General features: G+C 38.4%; 1 protein-coding gene across 6 annotated transcripts in view; it reads left to right on the top strand.

Moving 5' to 3' along the window:
• Positions 1 to 11,890, top strand: part of pbx3b (pre-B-cell leukemia homeobox 3b) — a 75,067-nt gene extending 63,177 nt beyond the window's left edge. The window contains exons 6-11 of one of the 6 annotated variants that reach the window (XM_056729872.1): positions 587 to 616; positions 3,760 to 3,925; positions 4,442 to 4,519; positions 4,918 to 5,030; positions 5,935 to 6,024; positions 10,209 to 11,890. In XM_056729872.1, coding sequence (XP_056585850.1) covers positions 587 to 616; positions 3,760 to 3,925; positions 4,442 to 4,519; positions 4,918 to 5,030; positions 5,935 to 6,024; positions 10,209 to 10,301 — 570 coding nt within the window. In that variant the 3' untranslated portion in view covers positions 10,302 to 11,890. The remainder of the gene's footprint in view (positions 1 to 586; positions 617 to 3,759; positions 3,926 to 4,441; positions 4,520 to 4,917; positions 5,031 to 5,934; positions 6,025 to 10,208) is intronic. The other 5 variants (XM_056729873.1, XM_056729874.1, XM_056729875.1 and 2 more) reach the window with 5 other exon arrangements.
• Positions 11,891 to 20,510: the final 8,620 nt, after the last annotated feature.

Here is a 20,510-nt window from a genome sequence, read left to right as displayed (position 1 = left end):
AAGGAGCATTTTAAGTCGGTTCTTAACATGAGATGTTTTCTGACCTGTTTGCCAGATATCCTTCAGTACATCAGTATTGGGCAGCACCTGTCGATGGGCCTACATCTCTTTTTAAATTAACGTATAGGCTTTGTCTGGGCTAGTCAATGTGCTAGATGAACATTCATAAATGTTGAAAGTATTTCACTGCTCAAAAACCTAGTGTAGTGCTGGATGAGTCATCGTTTTATTCTAAAGTTTGGGAAGGAAAGATTTAAAAGTTGTTTAAGCGTATAAGTGAGTGTTAGGATTTAATTTCGTGGGGTCTTTAAGAGTATCACAGTGTTTTCCCACTCAAACAACCAAATTCAGAATCCACCTGAAGGCAAGAGCACCCACCCCCACCCATCTCCCCACAGACAAAACTTTTTTCCTTTTTCAAACTGTCACAGAGGTGGTCAAGGTCAAATGTGAAGTTGTACCCTATTTAAGAGCGTATTTGCTTACTCTGTGATGTCATAAATGTTTTTTTTTTCTCTGTGGGGAGGGGCTTATAGAGGGTTGTTCAGAGTCAGATCCTGTAAAAGCCATTCTTTTTTGCCTTCAGGGGGTGGGAACCACCATCACAGTGGCACAGGTATGTCATGACTTCTGCATCACTTCTGTTGTGCCGTTTGTTTTTCTTTATTGTTGCTTTTCCTTTATACTATCACCCCTTTATGTATGTTCACTGACACTTTAGACAATGTTAAGCACTCCATTGCCCAAAATGTCATTTTCCTCCACAGCAGAACCAGACAAACTGTTGAGTAGGTCTATATTTGGAGTGCATATTAATACAAATTCGTCTTTTTTTAGAAATCAGATATGTATCTTCCAAGACTTCTATTTAAACATATAACCCCTCCACTCTTCCCTTGAGAATTACACTCACCTGTCAAACCACTTAAAGTACGTCCTTTATTTTATTGTGTTATGTCTTGTCATACATGCCTGTGATAGATATTTATCCCACGTTGTATTTAATCCGTGTGTTTTGCATATGTCCAGGAGTTTTTTATTACAGATTTGGGAAATATGTATGTTGCAAAACTTTTGGTTAAAGCGATAGTTCACCTCAAATGAAAATTCAACATTTACTTACCCTCATGGCATTTCAAACCTGTATGACTTTCTTTCTTCTGAAGAATACAAAAGAAGATATTTTGAAGAATGTTGGTAACCAGACCGCATTGGCTCCCATTGACTTCCATTGTATGAACACAAAACCCTGTAGACATTTCTCAAAATATCTTCTTTTGTGTTCCACTGAAGAATGAGTCATATACAAGTTTTGAACAACATAGGGGACATAAATAAATGAGAGAATTTTTATTTTGCGATGAACTATCCCTTTAAGTAGTTAAAGTAATCCAAAAATGTGTTTCAAAACAGCAACTAATTGCAGCATTAAAAATAATTCATACCAGTTCAAATAACTTCTTTCTATTTCTACGCTGGCACAAAGTTGCTTCGTTTTTTTCTTGTTTCTGAGACGTGAAATTAGAAGTGATGTGAACTCTTAATGGTACTGTTGAGGAAATTTAGCCGCCTTTATCAGACACCACTGCACAGAATCAACCTCATTATCTGAGCAAAATCTCTGTGCACGTGTAACGCTCTGCAGCCTCCCAAATGAGCCCCGAGCATTGCAAGCATCACGTGATGCTTTTTTGGGGGAGTTACCATAACCACAGTCTAGAGGAGATGTTGTGCTCCCTGCAAATGAGCGGGCGCGAAATGTTCCGCCCGTCACCCAATTAAGTGCGGCTCTTCCGCTTCGATCTTCCTGCGGTTCAAACGAGCGACACTTATCAATATTTCAGCTCATTATACATGTAGCTGAGTTCTGCCTCAGGTTAATGTGTTAACTATTAATGCAGCCCGTTTCATTATTGATAATATCAGCAGCTCTGGCCACAGCAAACACCCGTGACAGGGAATGTGTGTGCGTGTGATGAAGCCAGAGGTCTGGGTCTCCATTTAAGCTCTGTTCTCGGCAAGAGAAGCAGTATAAATCGGGCGGTATTGAGACCTGGCTAAGATCATCCATCCCCTTTCAGTGACACCAGCGGCGTATTGACCCAGGCTTGGGGAGGTAATGGTGGTGAATTATTTACTACTCCTAGACAGGCTTTCCTCTCCATTGCTTTAGTGCAAACAAACCCGATATTGGGTTCCGCATCTCTAGTGTTCAGCTTCCACCTCTCCCTATCTCTCTCACCTTTTTTTATGGTCAAGTATAGAGTAGTAATTCTGTTCGTAACAAATAAAAGTGAATAAGCAGTGTATGTTATCCTGCAACATGTTTTGTAGAGTTTTAGTGTTTTCAAAGCATTATGTCCAGACTTCTCTGCACACAATGTATAAAACTCTAGCAAGCAAAGCTTACCAATGCAACAAATCTCACAAGAGAATGATGATATAAGTTCATGTATTTATGTTTACAACCTGGTCAGCAACAGCTAGGTTCTAGGTTCTAGTCGTTGGCCGTAGGTTAGCTTAGCCTCTTTTCGATTGCCTCAAAGCTGCTTCATAAGCAGGTTAAGTAAAAAGGATGGCGGCTAGTGCTTTCATTGCTTCCAATTAAACCTTGCTTGTTAGTTTAACCTCTAGGTAAACCCATCAAACAATTGATGTTAAGGCAAAAGCCTGCCAACGGTGGTGGCTTCAGTCGAATGGTCATTAATTTTAATTGCCTAGATATTAAAGATTTAGAAGCGCGGACGCATGGTGGGGGTAGAAATGATCTGATGTCATGTAAATTCAGCCGATGTAGCGTAGCGTGGCCTGAGCTGCTGGAGATATTAAAATGGAAGCAGAGAGGTGGAAATTAAATAAAGCATCATTAAGGGGCTGAGGCTCTCTGGTCCTCCAGTCCAGCCAGAGCCGGAATACGGCAGGAGAGATCGCCACGGCGACAGGCCACCGTAATTTATAGGGCTATTAAGAAACAACCCCTAATCTCTTTATTATTCCACAATTATGCAGTGCTAGCATTTGCACATCCACCCACCCCCCATGTGACCCAGATCTTATTGTTTTCCGGCTGCTGTTTTTAGTAAAATTACCATTATTGTAATTATTAATGTATTGGGTTGAGGCTTCACGATTGCTTTTAGGTGTACAATCAGAGTCAGGGTTATTAGCGTGTCTGTTATTCGTCTCCGGGCAAGAGCGCAAAAGTGGTTTTATGCAAAAGAAATGAACATTAGCGTTATTAAGATGCATTAAAGCTGTGCTGTTGAAATCAAAGCAACCAGATGTATCATCTCTTTAAAAAAGGAAGAGGAAAACAATGTTAAAACTATTAAAGGGAATTTGTTCGTATATGAAATAAGGAACGGGGAACAGAAACAACACCAACACAAAGAATCCACCTCAGCTAACCTTGTGAGGAAATGTGCCACCTTCATGCTTGGGTTTTGCTAGCTGATCTCGTAAACGCAACGTTGCCACAAGACGAGCAGCCCCCCGAGTGTTGGTTTTTGTCTAGAGACAAACAGAGAGCGTGTCACGCCTCCATCCGCAATAACGCACAAGCCCTGTCTGATAATCGCTTAATTAGTCTGCATGCCCAGCGGATATTACTGTGGGAGGCTGGGGACTGTGGACTTGATAGACCCAAACATGACATCTTGAAACAATCACTGTGCTCAGCGCGCAATGGCTCGTCTGCATTGACGTCTGACGCCCCCTCCTCTTTTTTTCCTTTTCCTATTCTTTCTGTCTCTCCCTCAGGTATCCAACTGGTTCGGCAACAAGAGGATCCGTTACAAAAAAAACATCGGCAAGTTCCAAGAGGAGGCCAACCTGTACGCAGCTAAGACAGCCGTGACTGCCGCGCATGCAGTGGCCGCCGCCGTCCAGAACAGTCAGACCAACTCGCCCACCACACCCAACTCTGGTAAGCTTACCCCGATCCCGGACAATTCTCCAAAGACCAACCAACCAGGCATCCCCAACCTTGGCTTGGTCCCTTCTGATTCTGCCCTCCCTTTGGCTGATGTGACAGTGAGAGGTCCCAGTCTGGGGCTTGAACCTCACTCCCCTGCCTTTGAGATTATACATGCTGAACGAGATGAGCAAAGTCAAGCAGAAACTGTGTGAGCGGTTTTCCCATGCTGAATATGTTTGTAGTTTTGGGGGGTGGAAGAAATCCTCACCCACTTCTCTGTTCATAAATATTCCCCCGCTGTGAATTACTGGAAATCTCTTGCTTGGAGCATGTTAGGCTCTTACACAAATATACAGTATGGAATAATGATGAATATTTGATTAGCAGCATGATTGAGTGTGTAGCTTAAATGGATGCTCTTCAGACGTGATAAGCAGAAGATATGACTATGATATGGACATGGCTTAGACCCTGAGGAGTTGTCGGTAAGCAATTTTTAAGGGGTCCCCTTTTTCTTGCACCCAGGATTCCAGATGAAAGATGAAGAATTTCAGCTGGACTCTGCAGAGAACAAAAACACTCTATTAACCAACATGTTCACTGGTACTGGCCTTTTCCATAAGCTTCTTATTGTCCTTCTTGTCATTGGCATATTTCCCTTACCCCTTATTAACTAGTCCATTAGATTAGGTGTAGGTGTGAACCCATTGTGGAAACCTAGACCACCAACCCCATACACCATCTCTGAATTTTTTCTGACCCCCCTCCATCTTTTAATTTGGCATTAATTGGTTATTTTGGGCCAAATCATCCACATCTACCTAAAGGTGTAATGCAACCCATCATCTCCTTTCCCTATCCTTTCGTTTCCTTCCGCTTGCTTTCCGAGCGTGGCGTGTGCTGTGTGTACGTCCTTGTGGAAGTCGCGTGTACGTGTGAGTCTGTGTGGTAGCCTCTCTTTCTCCTTCTCACCCTATTCAGCCTCATCTTTTCCTTTCTAGGTTCGTCAGGTTCTTTTAACCTCCCAAACTCGGGGGACATGTTCATGAGCATGCAGAATCTGAATGGGGATTCTTACCAAGGGGCACAAGTCGGAGCCAATATGCAGTCACAGGTAGGCGCTACGCACAGGAACTGGGGCTGTGAACCAGAGCAGACCTGTCAGCTAGCCTACCATCCACATTATAAACTCAACCTCGTCCCCCCTACATGCAGACAGTGATATAGATTCGATCACCCCCTCAACAATTAGTCTCATTATAGCCGTGAAAGATTAATGATGACTGTAGTCTGGATATGGATGGATCCTTCAAAATTCCAGACCGGACCCCGACTAAATTACCATATCCCAGGCCCATCTGAATAGACGCTCATTATTTGCAGAAGTATGCTAGCATATCGATCCTGGGACAGACCCCATTTTGTAGTTGATGTGAATGCATTTGGCTCTGACTTGAGCTCTTGGGTTGGTATTGGGTGTATGGTACTGTTTCTTCCTCTAAACTTCTATGTCCTTTTCTGTGTCCTTTTCATCCAGAATATGCCATTCTTTCATTTTCACATAAATTCATCTCATCTCATGTTTAAAGACATCATTTGAAGGAGAGAGAAGTTACTGTATACCAAACATTTCTCAAATTCTAAAAAAACTGTTTATGTGTCACGTTTCGTATTCTCCTCCAACTGTTGTCATGTGTGAGTATTTATTTCTTTTTTTTCTTTTTGTTAATTCACTCAAGACCCTCATTTCTGCGTACTCTGGAAATACAGTAATTGTTGCCAGATAGCAGATGTACATATGTTGTTCTAAACGTTTCATTGAACCACGCATTTACAGTATCCCTAACTTCATTCAGCTGTATAATCCATCCAGTGTGATTCATTTAGTAAACCACATGTAGTACATACGTGTTCAAACACCACTGCCTATGTCTATAGTCAACCGTGTGTTGATGTTTTTATGTGTTTTTGAAACCCGAAATGTTGACGAGCTTGACTTCCTGTTGTGTCCTCTGCAGGTGGATACCCTGCGCCATGTTATCAGTCAGACGGCAGGATACAATGATGCCCTGGGGGGGAATTCCATGTATAGTCCACATGGCTTAAATGTAAGTAATGGCTCATTCAGCGGAACGTGCAATATAAAACTGTTTACAAAGCATTAAAGAGATCAATTCATAGCAAACGATAAGAAAGATATTTTGTTGAAGACTGAACAGAAAGACTATACTGTGCTGAACTGAAAGTTATACATTTATTCAAATGATCAACTTCCAATGCAAGCAAATTTGACAGAATTCTGTTTGACAATCAAACACAGTATTTAATAAATAAATATAAGGACCAGTAACAATGAGTTACTTCAGTTAAGTTTCATCAATGTACATCGTATTGAGGAAAATTGCAATAATATCATGTATTATTACATCATGTATTATGTCCATTATTTAATTTTTCAATATTTGGCCTAAATGAATTTAAAGCTGCTTTGCAACATCGCAAAACTGTGAAAATCATTATATAAATAAAATTACATTATTATACAGTATCTCACTGAAAGAAATAGTTTACCCAAAAATGAAAATTCTGTCATTCTTTACTCACCCTCATGTCATTTCAAACCTGTATGACTTTCTCTCTTCCACAAAAAATATATTTTGTAGAATATTGTTAACTGGCACCCATTGACTTGAATTGGTTTTTGTCCATACAATAGAAGTAAAAGGGCGCTACTTTTGTTTGGACCTTTTCTAAATATCTTATTTTTGTGTTTTGCGGAAGATAGAAAGTCATACATGTTTAAAAAGAGGGCGCGGAATTAATGACAGAATTTTCAGGTTGAACTATCACTTTTACTCCATTAAGTCTCTAGAGCCATTAAAAAAAGCAAACTCTGAGCTCTGAACATTTTATTGCCTTCTTCTATTGCTCTGGAGACTTAATGGAGTTTTCTATAGTACTTAGCCTACTAGATGTTTTTCCCAAATGCAAAAAATGTTTCCTTAAAAAAAAAAATCAATCAAACATTGTGTATCAAAAAGACTTCAAAAAGTGCCATATTTTAAATACATTAACTTGACACGTTTTAACATTTACAAAAAAATGTGCATTGTATAGTTATTATAACATAATTCGAAAGATTCTGAGACATCAAGGAACCAGCGTAAATCCAAACTTCACGGCAATCTACGATGATTCATAATTTGACAGACGTATCTATCCCATAAAATGCGTGAGGCAGAAATTGTGACTGTTTTAAAGCACGGATAAAACGCTTCGCTCAGTAAAACCTGGAGCAGCTCAAGTATTTGGGAATGGTGTGAGGAAAATGAGATTCAGAAATATATTAAGTCTGTTTGTTGCCTGTGTAAACAGTTCATATTACAGTAACCTATAACGTGGTAAGATGAAAAGGCTTTTACCAGCACGTCTTGCCTCTGTTTGCCTGTTTTGAAATGCTTCAAAGAATTTGCAATATCCTTATCAACATGATGAAATATGAAAGTATGATTGCCTGCAGCCGTCTGCAGGCATGAATTTTATCTTCCTTGATGAGGTTTGATATGCAGTTTTTTCCCCATACACTGCGTAATCTGAAACCATCAGAGTAAAGACTCATTTATTTGATGAGAGAGAGAGAGAGAGAGAGAGAGAGAGAGAATATACATATATTTTTCTTGTGTTACACATAGCAAAACAGGTTCAGATGTTATGTCTGTTACCTCAAATGATCAACAATGAAATGTATTTAAATCAAATGACCCCAAAAAATGTGCTGGATCAATAGATATTCCCACATTATTTGTGGGTCTAAATGTTTATTTTACACTGAGCAAAAAATAAACAGCTTTCCAAAAGCAAAACAAATCACTTTCTATTGAGAAACAGATGCGTTCTGATGGAGGAATAATTTGCATTGTGGTAATTAATAGAGCTGAGCTGTCACGTGCACGTCTGGATGACTGTTAGAGCTCCATTTGGATGAATTAACTCCCCACATCAATAAATGTCACAAGTCAAAACGTATGCCCGATGTTTTGCAGCAGCGGGACCCAAACACGGCTGACTATCTGTGGCTAACTCTGTGTGTCAACGACACGTGCGTGTTCGGATGTGTCCGTGGCCTGTAGCTGTGTAGATGAAGTGTCAGCCTCACGCAGGCTCAAACGCCACACTTTCACACTCTCTCACTTCGGGCCAGTGCTCAAGTCAGAACTCACTCTATCATTTGGGTTCGGGCGGCGTGTTTGTGTGCCCGCGTGTCAGGCTGAATGCGAGTGATCCATGTCATCCGGGTACAGCAGACTTCCTCATAACGCTCGCGTTTCAGCCTCAGTCCAGACAGCGTGGCTGGAGGAGACCAGCGCAATCTATTTATTGACCTGTTCCTCGAACTCCAAATCAGCAAAATCCTAATTTCGCGCACACACGTAAACTAACGCACACATCCCCACGGGTTTTCCGGAAACACAGACGGATTGTTTTGATAACCGAAAGCATCATTAGCAGATTAGCATACGCTAACCTTTGTTGTGGAGAGAGGGAGATCTGCGTGGGGGATTGTTTTTTTTCTGATATTGTGGTAGACACGCAGCGATTCTCCGGCAAGAGCCATGCAATCCGCTTGGGAGCGCTCAGGCGAGCAGGGTGGAGGAAAGGCCCGCACCGTCACTTCCACTCAGCATCCTTCCAGTATCGCCCCCGATCCCCACCCTGGTCTCCCGCCTCTTGACTGACATCAAAATATGGAGCGACAAGCTGTCGGCCCACCGCTGAAATCTGATTAGACATTGATTTCAGCAATCGTTCCCATTGGCCACAACGTTTATGCGAATTTGTTTTCCGAGAGCAAGGGAAGCAGGGAGCGAGAGAGGGGGAAGCTGATGCGGGCTTAACGTGGCAAGATGGCCGCTGGCGTGTCAGGCGGTGGATCGGGGGAGACACTCGCTCTTATTAATTTCTTAATGCATTAGTATGCATATATATGCATGCCTCACACGTACACACCATGACACACACTTCATCCTGAACAGAAAAACACACACTTCAACACATGCTTTTGTGAATTTATGATTACTGGGAGAAATATTTACCTTTTACATAATTAATATAACTGTACAACAATATTAAAGAAATGCAACAAATCTCATTAAGGTCTCCATTACTTCTATTAAATAAATAAGAATTATCGAAGATTTTTCGTACGCAATACTAAATGTAAATTTATTTAAAATTGTCCTGGTTATATCTCAAACTCTGTTTACATTGGCCAAGATACAACAGCCTGCAATAAAAAAGGATTTCAATATAAATTTAACCATTTCTCATCAAATTTGACCAATAATGTCCATATTAATTGTGCAGCTTTGTCTTTTCTGTCCGTTTTTATTTATTTTAAGTAATTTTTATATTTTCAGACAAAGTTGATAGTTAAAAATATTTAATTGAGTAACTTTCCTGAGCCATAAAAGAGTTTTCTAGAGCTCTATTCGGACGGGACTAGTTTTACCGGAGGAGGTTTGAGTAATTAGTAGTCTCTGTTTTTTTCTCACACTATCTCTGTAAAAATTCAAGAGCAATTTACCTTCTGTTTTTGCCGAACTCAGTGGTCCTCTGAGAAATCGAATCCCGTCCGAATGCATATCATGTATGGGATTGTTGACGAAATCTTTTCAAAACGCGTTTCTTTACGTGTTTTGGCCAATGTGAACTGCTGTAAATTCTTCATAACGCGCGTATACTTGCTGTAACCCATTCATTCAATATATTTCTATTGAATAGATATGGATGCTTTTGCAATTCTGCAAAATACAAAAATAAAATCGAGACTGGCCCAAATTCGTAAACTGTTAAGACTGGTAACTGTAATATCAGTTTACTGATATCAGTCCGGAACTTTGTCCACTTAATTACATAATGGTAATGTTTTTTAAAGAAAATAAGAAATGATTACATAAATGAATCATGTTTACTTCATTCCTGTGGGTTTATTATAAGCAGGCTGCTGTTGTTGTGTCATATGACTAAGCAATCAGGGGCTTAGATTATACACCTCTGTTATAATCTAAGAGATCAAGTCCCATCGGAATCAGTATATAAAATCACAGATGTTGTGTGAGAACTGTTATAACTCAAATGTTGTTCAGAAAACTTGTCCCGTCTGAATAGGGCTCAAGTAATATACAAATTAAGTAATATAAGAACAATAAAAGAAATTCTTTTTCATTTCTCTCTATGCTTTGCTTTTTATCTTTTTTGAATGGGAAACTAACAAAACTTGTTTGTGTTTTAGGGTAACGGGGGTTGGCAGGATGCTACGACTCCATCCTCTGTGATCTCCCCTACAGAAGGCCCTGGAAGTGTGCACTCTGATACCTCGAACTGATTTCCTCATTGACATGGCCCCTCCCCAAACTGTGGATAAATCACAGAATTACAAACCACAGACTGACCAATCAGAGACACAGAAAAAAACTCTTGCAGAAACAACTTCACGGAACTCTCGAGCATTCAAATCTACGGTACTTTAACAATTCCACAGTGTGTTTTGGAAGCCGAACATTTCTTAGCCGTCACATCGGTCCACTGCAATTTTTACTAACAATCTCTCCTCCAGTTATATTAACTCAATATGTTTTGTTTTTTTATCATTTGAAGTGTACACGTTAAGAAAGTGTTTTTCTCTTTGCCTAAGAATGTATGTTACGTTGATTACTGTTCATTGCCCATTTCCATTGTTCTGACTGTCAGAAAGCTGTAGTGGAAGAACATTAGAACATATTGTATGCCTAAAGTCTATTTAAAGTATGCTTACCCATGCATTTAACAGGGCTAAATGCTACAGAAGGCAGCTTGGGGAATTCATTTCTGATATAATGTGTATGTTTTTTTAAGTGTTTTTTTAATGTCACATGTTGTGGTTGCATTGAATTCAAATAAGACCTGAAAGCAATCCACTCCATTTTTGGGGGTTGATTTTTAAATATCTGGCAATTATTGTTTTTGAATACAGGAACCGTAATCAATATTCAGTCCACTACAACAAATGAAGACACGTTGGAATAATATGGGTCATACAGTACTTTTGGTAGTTACTCTTTGGGCAGTTTTCCGTTGAAAAGCGTTCTTGTATATGAATTAGCTAGTAAGAGTATTTATACATCTCACCAATCAATACTCAGCTTTATTACCTCATTCAAACTCATAGAAAACCAATAGATTTAAAGCTTTTCTTTAGCTTATAGTGCTCACTGACTACCTCTCAACAATATCACCACCGCCATTTTTGTCTTTTACTTTCTGCCATTTTTCGTTGTCTTTTTTAATACATTTCTACTTTCGTTAGTTTGGTCGCAATCTTGTAAGAAACTTTCTCTCTCGCACACACTCGTTATGTAATCTAATGTATATTTTAACCTTCTAATAAAAAGCGAGTTGCTTTCTTGCATCTTTGAAAAGAAAAAAAGAAAAAAAAAACATAATATGAATCAAATGAATATCACGGAGAGTATACAGTGGCTGGTGGAGAGGGAGTTTTTGTGGCTGAAGGAACGCGCAGGGGGAACACGGTCATTACATTAACACCAAACAGTGAAACTGTTGTAAATACTGAAGAACATTTTGAATGTTGCTCATCTTGTTACTAATTCATGCAAAAAAAGGAATAAAAAAATTAATAAACAAAAACCCATGATTAAAAAAGAAAACCTGTATTGCATAGAGGTTACAGTATTCAGAATTGTACATTGCAGGCCCTGTGAGACAGGGTTTCGACTTTCTTTCTCCTTTTTGTATCGTATGTGATTCTGAAACTGATAAAAAGTCATACGAAATTTATTTGTGGCAGTGGTTCTAATGTATTAAAGATGTTTCGTGTTTCTTTCTAACCAGACTACACCCTGGACTGAAAAGTCTTCCTTGTGGTAGTTATGTGTAATTTCAAACATGAATAAACTGTTTTCCTTTCATGATGGCGGAATGTTTTGATATTGTCTTATTTGTGTTTGTGTCGGTGTCCTTCAGAAACCTCATATGTCCGCTTTCGCTGTTTTTCAGGAAATGGAAAAAAACCCTGTACCCTTTAAATGATTAAATACTGTGTTGTCAAAGTTGACAAGCACTTTTTTATACTTTTTATTGGTTAGATATTTGCAAAACCCAGTAACAAACATAAAGAGTGACTAATAATAAAGATTTATGGAAACACAAATATGGAGATACAAGGTTTCTGAAGGACAGTTTACATTGTAAAATTTATTGTTAAAAGATTTAACAGAATGTTGTGTAATAAATTACATGTATTATGTTATATACATATTTAAATGATCTAAATTACAACAATATATGAAAAAGTTTTCTTTGTTATGATATTACCTATACTCATCTTCAACAAAGCATGAGATATTATTCTACTCCAAGGCGCATGTATTAAATCAAGAATACATGCAGAGGTAAACACAGCGCCCCGCTTTGCTAACACGTAAGTGCTTGTGTCACATTACTTAGACAATCATACGGCAATATCATCCATGCATTAGTATGTGTCTATGCAAACCGCACATGCGCGTGACTAAGCCACTAAGACGAATTGACAGTCCCTTCAAAGAAATCACAGCTCCCCCCGCAGGCTTGTTTTCTGTCAGAGAGAAAGAGTGAGATTTTAGCATGGCAAGGGCTGCCGGGGCCAAATTAATTATTTGGTTTGATAGGGATCCATGGAGCAGCTTGTGAGAAGCTATTCCATGTGGCACGGCGACATGTGACAAGATTGCATTAATAGTACTAATTGTTGCCTGAGCCCTTTGACAAATGCAACTAAATTAATAGCTTCCTTTAATTGGCCTGTTTGTAGATTTGCACTCCAGCCAAACAGCGGGATCATTCCACATAAACAGCATGCGTACCGGACAATAAATTTAAGCTTCAGATGGGAGCCTACGGTGTATGGTATTGTGAAGAACGGATGAAGGAAATGACGTAGTGGTTGATGAAGCACTGCTGGGGTTAACGTCACATCAAGGGTTCGAATTTAACTTGCAACATTTTCCATTGAATTGTAATTATTAATAGTGCATACATTAAAGAGATAGTTTACCCACAAATACAAATGCTGTTATCATTTATTCATCCTCATATTGTTTATAACCTGTATTTGGCACTGTTTTTAGTGGAACACAAACAAAGATGTTATTTGGTCATCAACGTTATTGAAAATATTTGTTGTGTTCTGCACAAAAAAGAAAGTTATACAAGTTTGAAATGTCATGAGGCAAAGCAAAGTTTTTTGGGTGAGCTATTCCTTTAACATTTCAGCTTAAAGGGATAGCTCACCCCCAAATGAAATCTGTGACATCATTTACTCTTGTCATTTGAAACCTGCATGACAATTAACAAATAATATATTTTTTATATATTTAATATATATATTCAAAATATCTTCTTTTTTGCACTCCAGAAGACAGTCAAATAGGTGTTTAAATAACAAGAGGGTAAATGATGACAGAATTTATCATTTTTAAAACGATCCCTTTAACGCAGCCCGTCTTTCTATGGCTGCTAGCAGTCTTTAATTTTTGTAAATATGTTTTTTTTTTCAAAAGCCATTAAAAAAAGTATAAATAAAAACTTTGATGAAGAATGATTCAAAAAGTGAAAATGCAATGGGAAAACGTTGCAAAAAAAAATAAGCTAGTATACACTCCTGGTGTGATGTAAACCTGCCAAAAAAAACCAACCCCATACGTTATATTCAGAATGAAATCACAAATGGCCACACTTCCATTCCTTTTACAAATTTTTTAAATATTGATGCTGGAGATTCCATGAGCCTGGAAAGTGTTAACTGTAAGTTTATAGACGTTTCGATTAAATATGTGATATAAACAGCTGTATAATAATATCCTCCATTAAAATGAGTGAATGCCTGGACCACGAAACAGTATTCCTTGTGTCACGACTTAACAAGCAGATGTGAATAAGAGAGAAACCATATCAACTGATCTTTAACGTGAATCGATCCTAAACTATCCACTTCTGATAACAGAGCAGATTTTTGAACAACCTAATAAAAATTATGACTTTCCCTATAGACTATGACTACTTGCTGGCAAAAAGGTCTACCAAGATCATCCACCACAGTTTGTGTCACTTTTAACCTAAAGTAGTAAACTCTTACCCCAAGGTGTATGTCTGCAAAACCTTTTGTTCTGACCATTGACCTGATTGAGTTTTGAAGAGAAGATAAAACAATGGATCTAAAGAAAAAATGTCTGATGCCTTAAAGTGATAGTTCACCCAAAAATGTGTCCTCATTTACTCACCCGCTTGTCATTTCAAACCTGTATGACTTTCTTTCTTCCCGCAGAACACAAAAGAAGATATTTTGAAGAAACCGAACAGCACTGGACCCCATTCACTTCTATCGTATGGAAACAAATCCAATGCAAGTGAATGGATGCCAGTCAACAACATACTTCATAATATTTTCTTTCGTGTTCTACGGAAGAAAGAAAGTCATACAGGTTTGAAATGAGGGTGAGTAAACGATGAACGAATTTCTATTTTCGGGCAAACTATCCCTGTGCCTGGATGTTGTGAGAAAGGCTATTTTGATGTCATAAACTCACCACAGAATTCTATGTTTGTCAATAGCTTGGTAAATCACCTAGGTATACTTGCACTTATCCAACACATCATCTCTTTGTGTCTTATTTTTCAGTGGATGGCAATTTGAGCGGCAGGGCGATAAACAGTTTGACCTTCAGATCTTTTAACAGGTAAACCTATTTAGCATTGCCTCAGTCAACTGCTCCCAGTGGTCAGTACCTCTAATTAGAAGGGGCAGTGCAAATCATATACAGACCTTGAATAATGAAAGCCAATTGAAACAATTCCCCCTCTGATCCTTTCGGAATGATTTACCTGCCAATGTGAGCCATCAATAGCCTCATTTGTCGCAACAGTGTTTTTGTATATCAACGTAACGTGGGGTTGGACTGCTACGAGAGGTTCTTTGTGTCTGTTTGTGCTCTTTTTAAGAAAACGAGTGTTTCTATTCTGATCATTGGTAAAGAATGATGCTTGGAGTGGCACCGTAGCTTATTAGTCATAATGGATGCCGTTTTTTTGTAACATGGCTGGCTCGCGGTTAAAACGTTCACTTTGCTGTTGTTTGAAGTGCGAAAAGATCAGAGCGCAAATCATGCGGATAGGGTTCAACTTCAGCCGCGGCAGAATTTTGAGAAGCAAGATGGATGTTGTCATGTCTGAAATGTGCTGTCAGAAAAGTTAAGACGTGATTAAAAAAATCCTGCCACGTCCAAGGAATCAGTTCAACGTTCTGCCTGAAAGATTTACACCTCGAAACAAATATTGAGATTTCATTGTGGGGGAAACTCGAGTTGTCACTTTATATCTGCCGTCCGAGCATCACTCTTTCTCCATGTGTGCAGCGTCTCTCTCCTCTCTCCAAACTCTCGGCTGGAAAGGTGAGGACTTAATTGAACCTGGTTTGGAGGTTACTGCAGGAGCCGGCCACACTCGCAGCAATTAACTGAAATGTCAGCCGCTTCTAATTCGAGTTATTCTGTCTGTCTGTGCTGGAAAGGGCTTCCTCCATGGGTCATTGGCTACCAATTTAAAATGGAAATTGACAACCATTTATTCCCATTTTCGCCGCAGACTTCTCTCAAATGAACGATGTCTTTTAACCCAACCGGGGAAAGGAGAAAGTAGCTCGCAGAAGCCTTTTATTTATTTATTTATTTGTTTTCATTTTACTTTTCTGTGCCGTTGTGAATAATGGATAACGCTGCGGTAATACAGCAAACAAAAACAGCAGGCGCAATAACATCATAATTCTCTGTTGCTTCATAACGGGCCAAATGTGTTTAAATCAGCAAAATCGAACCAAAAGACCTTTAATGTAATGGAAGTTACATTTGTTAAAGACAATGTCTATTAGGATTGCATCTAAGGTTCATTAAAGACAACATTTCCCCTGTAAAATTCGCCACGAAAGGCACGCATCATTAAATATGGAAATCCTGAATTTTATTAGCAATCTGCTAGATCTGAGCTGACGCCAATTAAATTAAAAGAAGATATCATTTATTAAGCCAGAGTTCATATTCTGTTAAATATGAAATGTAATTTTCTTCCCTTATTGATTAATTGCCGCTTGCGCATTGTTCAAAGACCCATGATACATTTCAGAGAAAGGACATTGTTTATTCATTAAACTTTGAAACCATCCTTTTTGCTTGATGCTCCTCAGCTAGAAACGAAATGACTGTGATTTAAAACTATAAATTAATAAACACATTTGAAAGCGTGAAAAAGAAAAGGCAAACCTCCTATTTTTCATTAGAGGCCTTTAATATTTTATTCACTCCATTGATGCGATTTTTTTCACGTCCGTGTCTCTCTCTCCACCCTCTTTTCACAAAATCACACATATGATAACTCACAGTTCATCTACAAAACAAATGCTCACGAGACGATTGGATATTGCAATTTGAGCAATGGATGGGGCTATGTATTTATTTATAATACCTATATTCAGTATAAACATTCTTGAGGATTCTATCATGTCTTCTTTTCAAATCATTTTAACTAAAGAAAACTTAACAAAGAAAACTGTATCATGTTCTATAGTTTATGATGTATTTTGTTTGAATTCTTTGTACTTTTGAACATACAGTATACAGTTTATACCAACATTTATTTTGTTATGATTACTTAATAAAAACAACCCAACTGACGTTGGATTGACATGCAAAATAAAAAAATAGTTTGAAAATGTAAAATATTAAGTTACCTGTTTTTGTCATGCAGTTTTAACATGTAACGTTAATTTTCCACTTCAAGATAAATACAGGCACAATTCCTTTTCACCTCCCCAGCAGCAAAAGCGATACATTTTCATCATCTTTAAATGTGTAAATTATTACTTTTGTTAGTAACAATACCACGACTCTGGACAGAGCAGATATCCAACAGGTGCCCTCCTTACTATTTCATTCACACAATACAAATATCAACAGCTATAACACAAAGGACCTCACCTGGCCCTTTCAATTGTCCACACTTCCTACAACCTACCCAGCAGACTGAACAAAGGGACGGCGAGGGCGAACCAAGAGGAGATGTGTTGATTGGTACTTGTTAAAGTATGATGTATGGCTCTCTCAAAAAGTACAGCTATCTGGAAGTCATTACAGTGGACTCTCTTATTCTCCCTTCAAAGTGAACTCTACATTTTAAAGGAGAATGTCCAGCTCTTTAATATCTGAATATAAATGGAGTGGTTATTTTAAAATGAGTGTGTGATTTATTACGGATACTTTGTCAAATTAAGTATACTTTGGGAGTTGGACTGAGCTCTGAAGTTTGCCGCTGTAGTTCAATTCACGCTTTGCTCACTGTTGTATTGTGTCACAGGTTGATTAATGTGAAGGGGAAGATCCGGGCTGGTGGATAAGAAGGATGGGTTATGATCCCTGAGTTTCCCTCAATGACATTGGAGGAATGTCAAATATGGTAATGTTTGGATGGCTGTGTGGCTATGGACAGATGTGATTTCAGAAGGTGGGTTTTGACAAATGGTCTGTTTTTGTATCTCCAATTTTTTTCAAATTAGGGCTTGTTATGTTATTAAAATACAGTAAACCCTACAAAGTTTAAAAGAATGATTGTTGTGTTACCACCTTTGTGTGCTTGATCTAGACGCTTAACTACACTTCGTTGAAAGCCTGGATACTGTTCTAAATTGCTGTACTTCAATTTAACCATTTTAGTGGCTTCCAAAAAATGATTTAATAATATTTACAGTAGATAATAATAACAACAATAACGATAATAATAATTATTGTTATCATGAACACAAATATGAATTTTAAATAAGTATTTCAGGTGCAGGAGACTAAGAATGCTTTTAAATTATGTTTATAAATAGTCCCAGGTAAGACAAAAACTTGCTATTTCGTTTTTGTAGATATTGATCATAAGAAATACAAAAAGCCATGTTTATAAATATGTTTTACTTTATTATTTTATTCCTTTTGCTCCTTCCCTTCTGACTCGTCAGCTTTTCAAAAAGGTTTATACAACATGAGGCTATTTTTACGTTATTTGAATGACATCTACTAGGCAGTGTGAACATAACCACCTATAAAACTAACATAAAGTACTCTTACAACTAACCAAATAAAACTTTTGAGTCTAAAACCACCACATTTGTTTTTTTTCACGCTCATGTAAATAGCTCAACTAATTATCACATGCCACCATTTGCTCTTTTTTTTAATGCAACATAGATGTGTTCTTACACAAATTCAACAAATCCCTTCAACAACAATTCATCTGCTGTCTCACCTCAGCCCAGAGCTATATTACATGTTTCAGTATTATACGGTAGGTGTTCTGGGGGGTCTGTATATCGTACACATCTGCGAGTGTTGGGCAATGGCAGAGATGTGAAGACCAGTGACAGTAGACATAGACAGGTGTTCTCTTTAGCTCTCAACAGAGGCTTGTCAGACAACATAGCAAAGCCTTTGTGCTCCTGAAGTGACATCACAGACACATCACTGAAATATGACTTTTCCCCTCTCTCTCAATTTTTTCTTTGATTTTTGTCATTTTCACTTAAAAGTACGAAAAATGTGTCATTATTTACTTAGCCATGTGTTGTTCTAGGCCCATGTGCTGTTTTTTCTTCAGTGGCACAGTTTTTTCTCATTTTTACTGTCCCATCTACAGACATCGAATGGGAAATTTGCATAATTCTTGTATAAAAACTGAATATGATTAAATACAGCATTTGGGAGTGAATTACTCTGTCATCCTATCCATTTTACACCTCTCCCACAGAACCTCAAGAAGGCCACTGACATAAAATGCCGAAAGCGCCTAAAGCGTAATGTTTCCTACAGTCAGTCACGTTTTTCTACTTTGTAACAGAGAGACCCCGCGGTTGGATCTGTAGATTTGCCTTCCGAATTCCCCTCACGCTTCATTTATATTTCATATTTTTCTGTTTCACATAGAATTAACAGCTGCAATTTGTTTTTGCCATCTGTAAGCGATTACTTGGACTTTATTTGGCTTTGTAACAATGGCGTGTTTCGTCTTCGCGTCTCTCTCGACAGGCAAAGCAGATCTCTGACAGGTGCTGAAGCTTTTGCTCAGGAGACTTGGAGAGTTGAGTTACTACTGCATTATTCAAGTGAGCTTGGATAAACAAACAATGTTCCTCCGCCAAACAATGCGCTCTAACAAGGCATCGCTGTGTACTACAGTCCCCTTTGCTGGATTCCCTACTCTCAATTTTCATTTGAACTCTCTTCCTCTATGGATATCACAGATTTCTCTTCTCCTTTCTCCACCTGGCGCTCGTCCTCCAGTCATCAGGTAGCAATTTCACCTCTTTCTAATACCATCACAGCGGTACGTGTCCTCTTCAGACGCTCATTTGCTCGCTATCTCTCCTTCTTTGGTGACCTTCTCTTTTTTCCGTATCCACCGTTCCGCCTCCTACCTGACTTCCTCGCTTACAGAGCGGCGGCCTGCTTTTCGACATAATAACTTAACACTTCAGATCGCATTAGTCCGTGTCCCCACAACAAGGCAGCATGACCTACGAAGTCAAAGAGCACACTCTTCCGTTTTCCTGTAGTAGCTATTTATCAAGACAGCCCGGGGCCTGCTATGATTCAGCCCAGAATAAATCCAGATGAGAGGCGGTGAGGGTGACCTGTGGATGCGCCTCTGCTGGAAATGTCACATGATGTTCAACGCTGAACAGAGCAATTAGATAATACCAGTTGTTTTTGGATCTTTTAAAATATTTTTGAATATAGAAATGAATTTACGCATCTGGTCTCTTTTTTTCCCAACTTACATGTATTACAAATGGAAGTAAAAAGAAGCAAGAAATGCTTTTGTAGGCAATTATATACCATTCACAGGTGTTAAAAAAGAAATGTCATTCATTATTTGCATACATTTCCTTTTTCCATAACATCAATTCCGTATCAAGTGAGAATTGCATTTCATTTTATGCTTAAAAGTCATATAGTCCTATATAGTTCAAATCCAATATTATCATCATAAATGATAATAATAATAATGCATTTTTGTTTTTATAAAAAAAACATATATATGTATATATATATATATATATATATATATATATATATATATATATATATATTGTGTCCGACACAGAAACAAAACAATTTCAAATTGGTTTCACAAATCATTTATTGGACAGTTTCCAATCTTTACTTTTGCCAAGCTTTTTCTGTTTTTGAATTGGACGTACAATGTAAAGTATATGAATGTGGAAGACAAACATTTATTTTCATAACTTGAACAATTGAAAAATTTAAGTTTTTTTATTGAGAAGCACAACACCTGAGCTCAAAAAGGGAAAGTAGGAAGAAACACACAGAAAAGCATCCATGGCCCCGCTTTTACATGCAGCTGCTGCCGAACCCTGAGGAATTCATTATGGGACCTGTGACCTCAGTGGTGCGGTCCGACCGACAGGCCACCCACTGGCATGATGTCATACTTCACATGTCAAGCCTCA

Source organism: Triplophysa dalaica, chromosome 18 (genome assembly GCF_015846415.1).
Source record: "Triplophysa dalaica isolate WHDGS20190420 chromosome 18, ASM1584641v1, whole genome shotgun sequence".
NCBI lineage: Eukaryota > Metazoa > Chordata > Actinopteri > Cypriniformes > Nemacheilidae > Triplophysa > Triplophysa dalaica.
The sequence above is the reverse complement of the archived record's forward strand: the minus strand, read 5'-3'. Positions and strand labels throughout refer to the sequence as shown.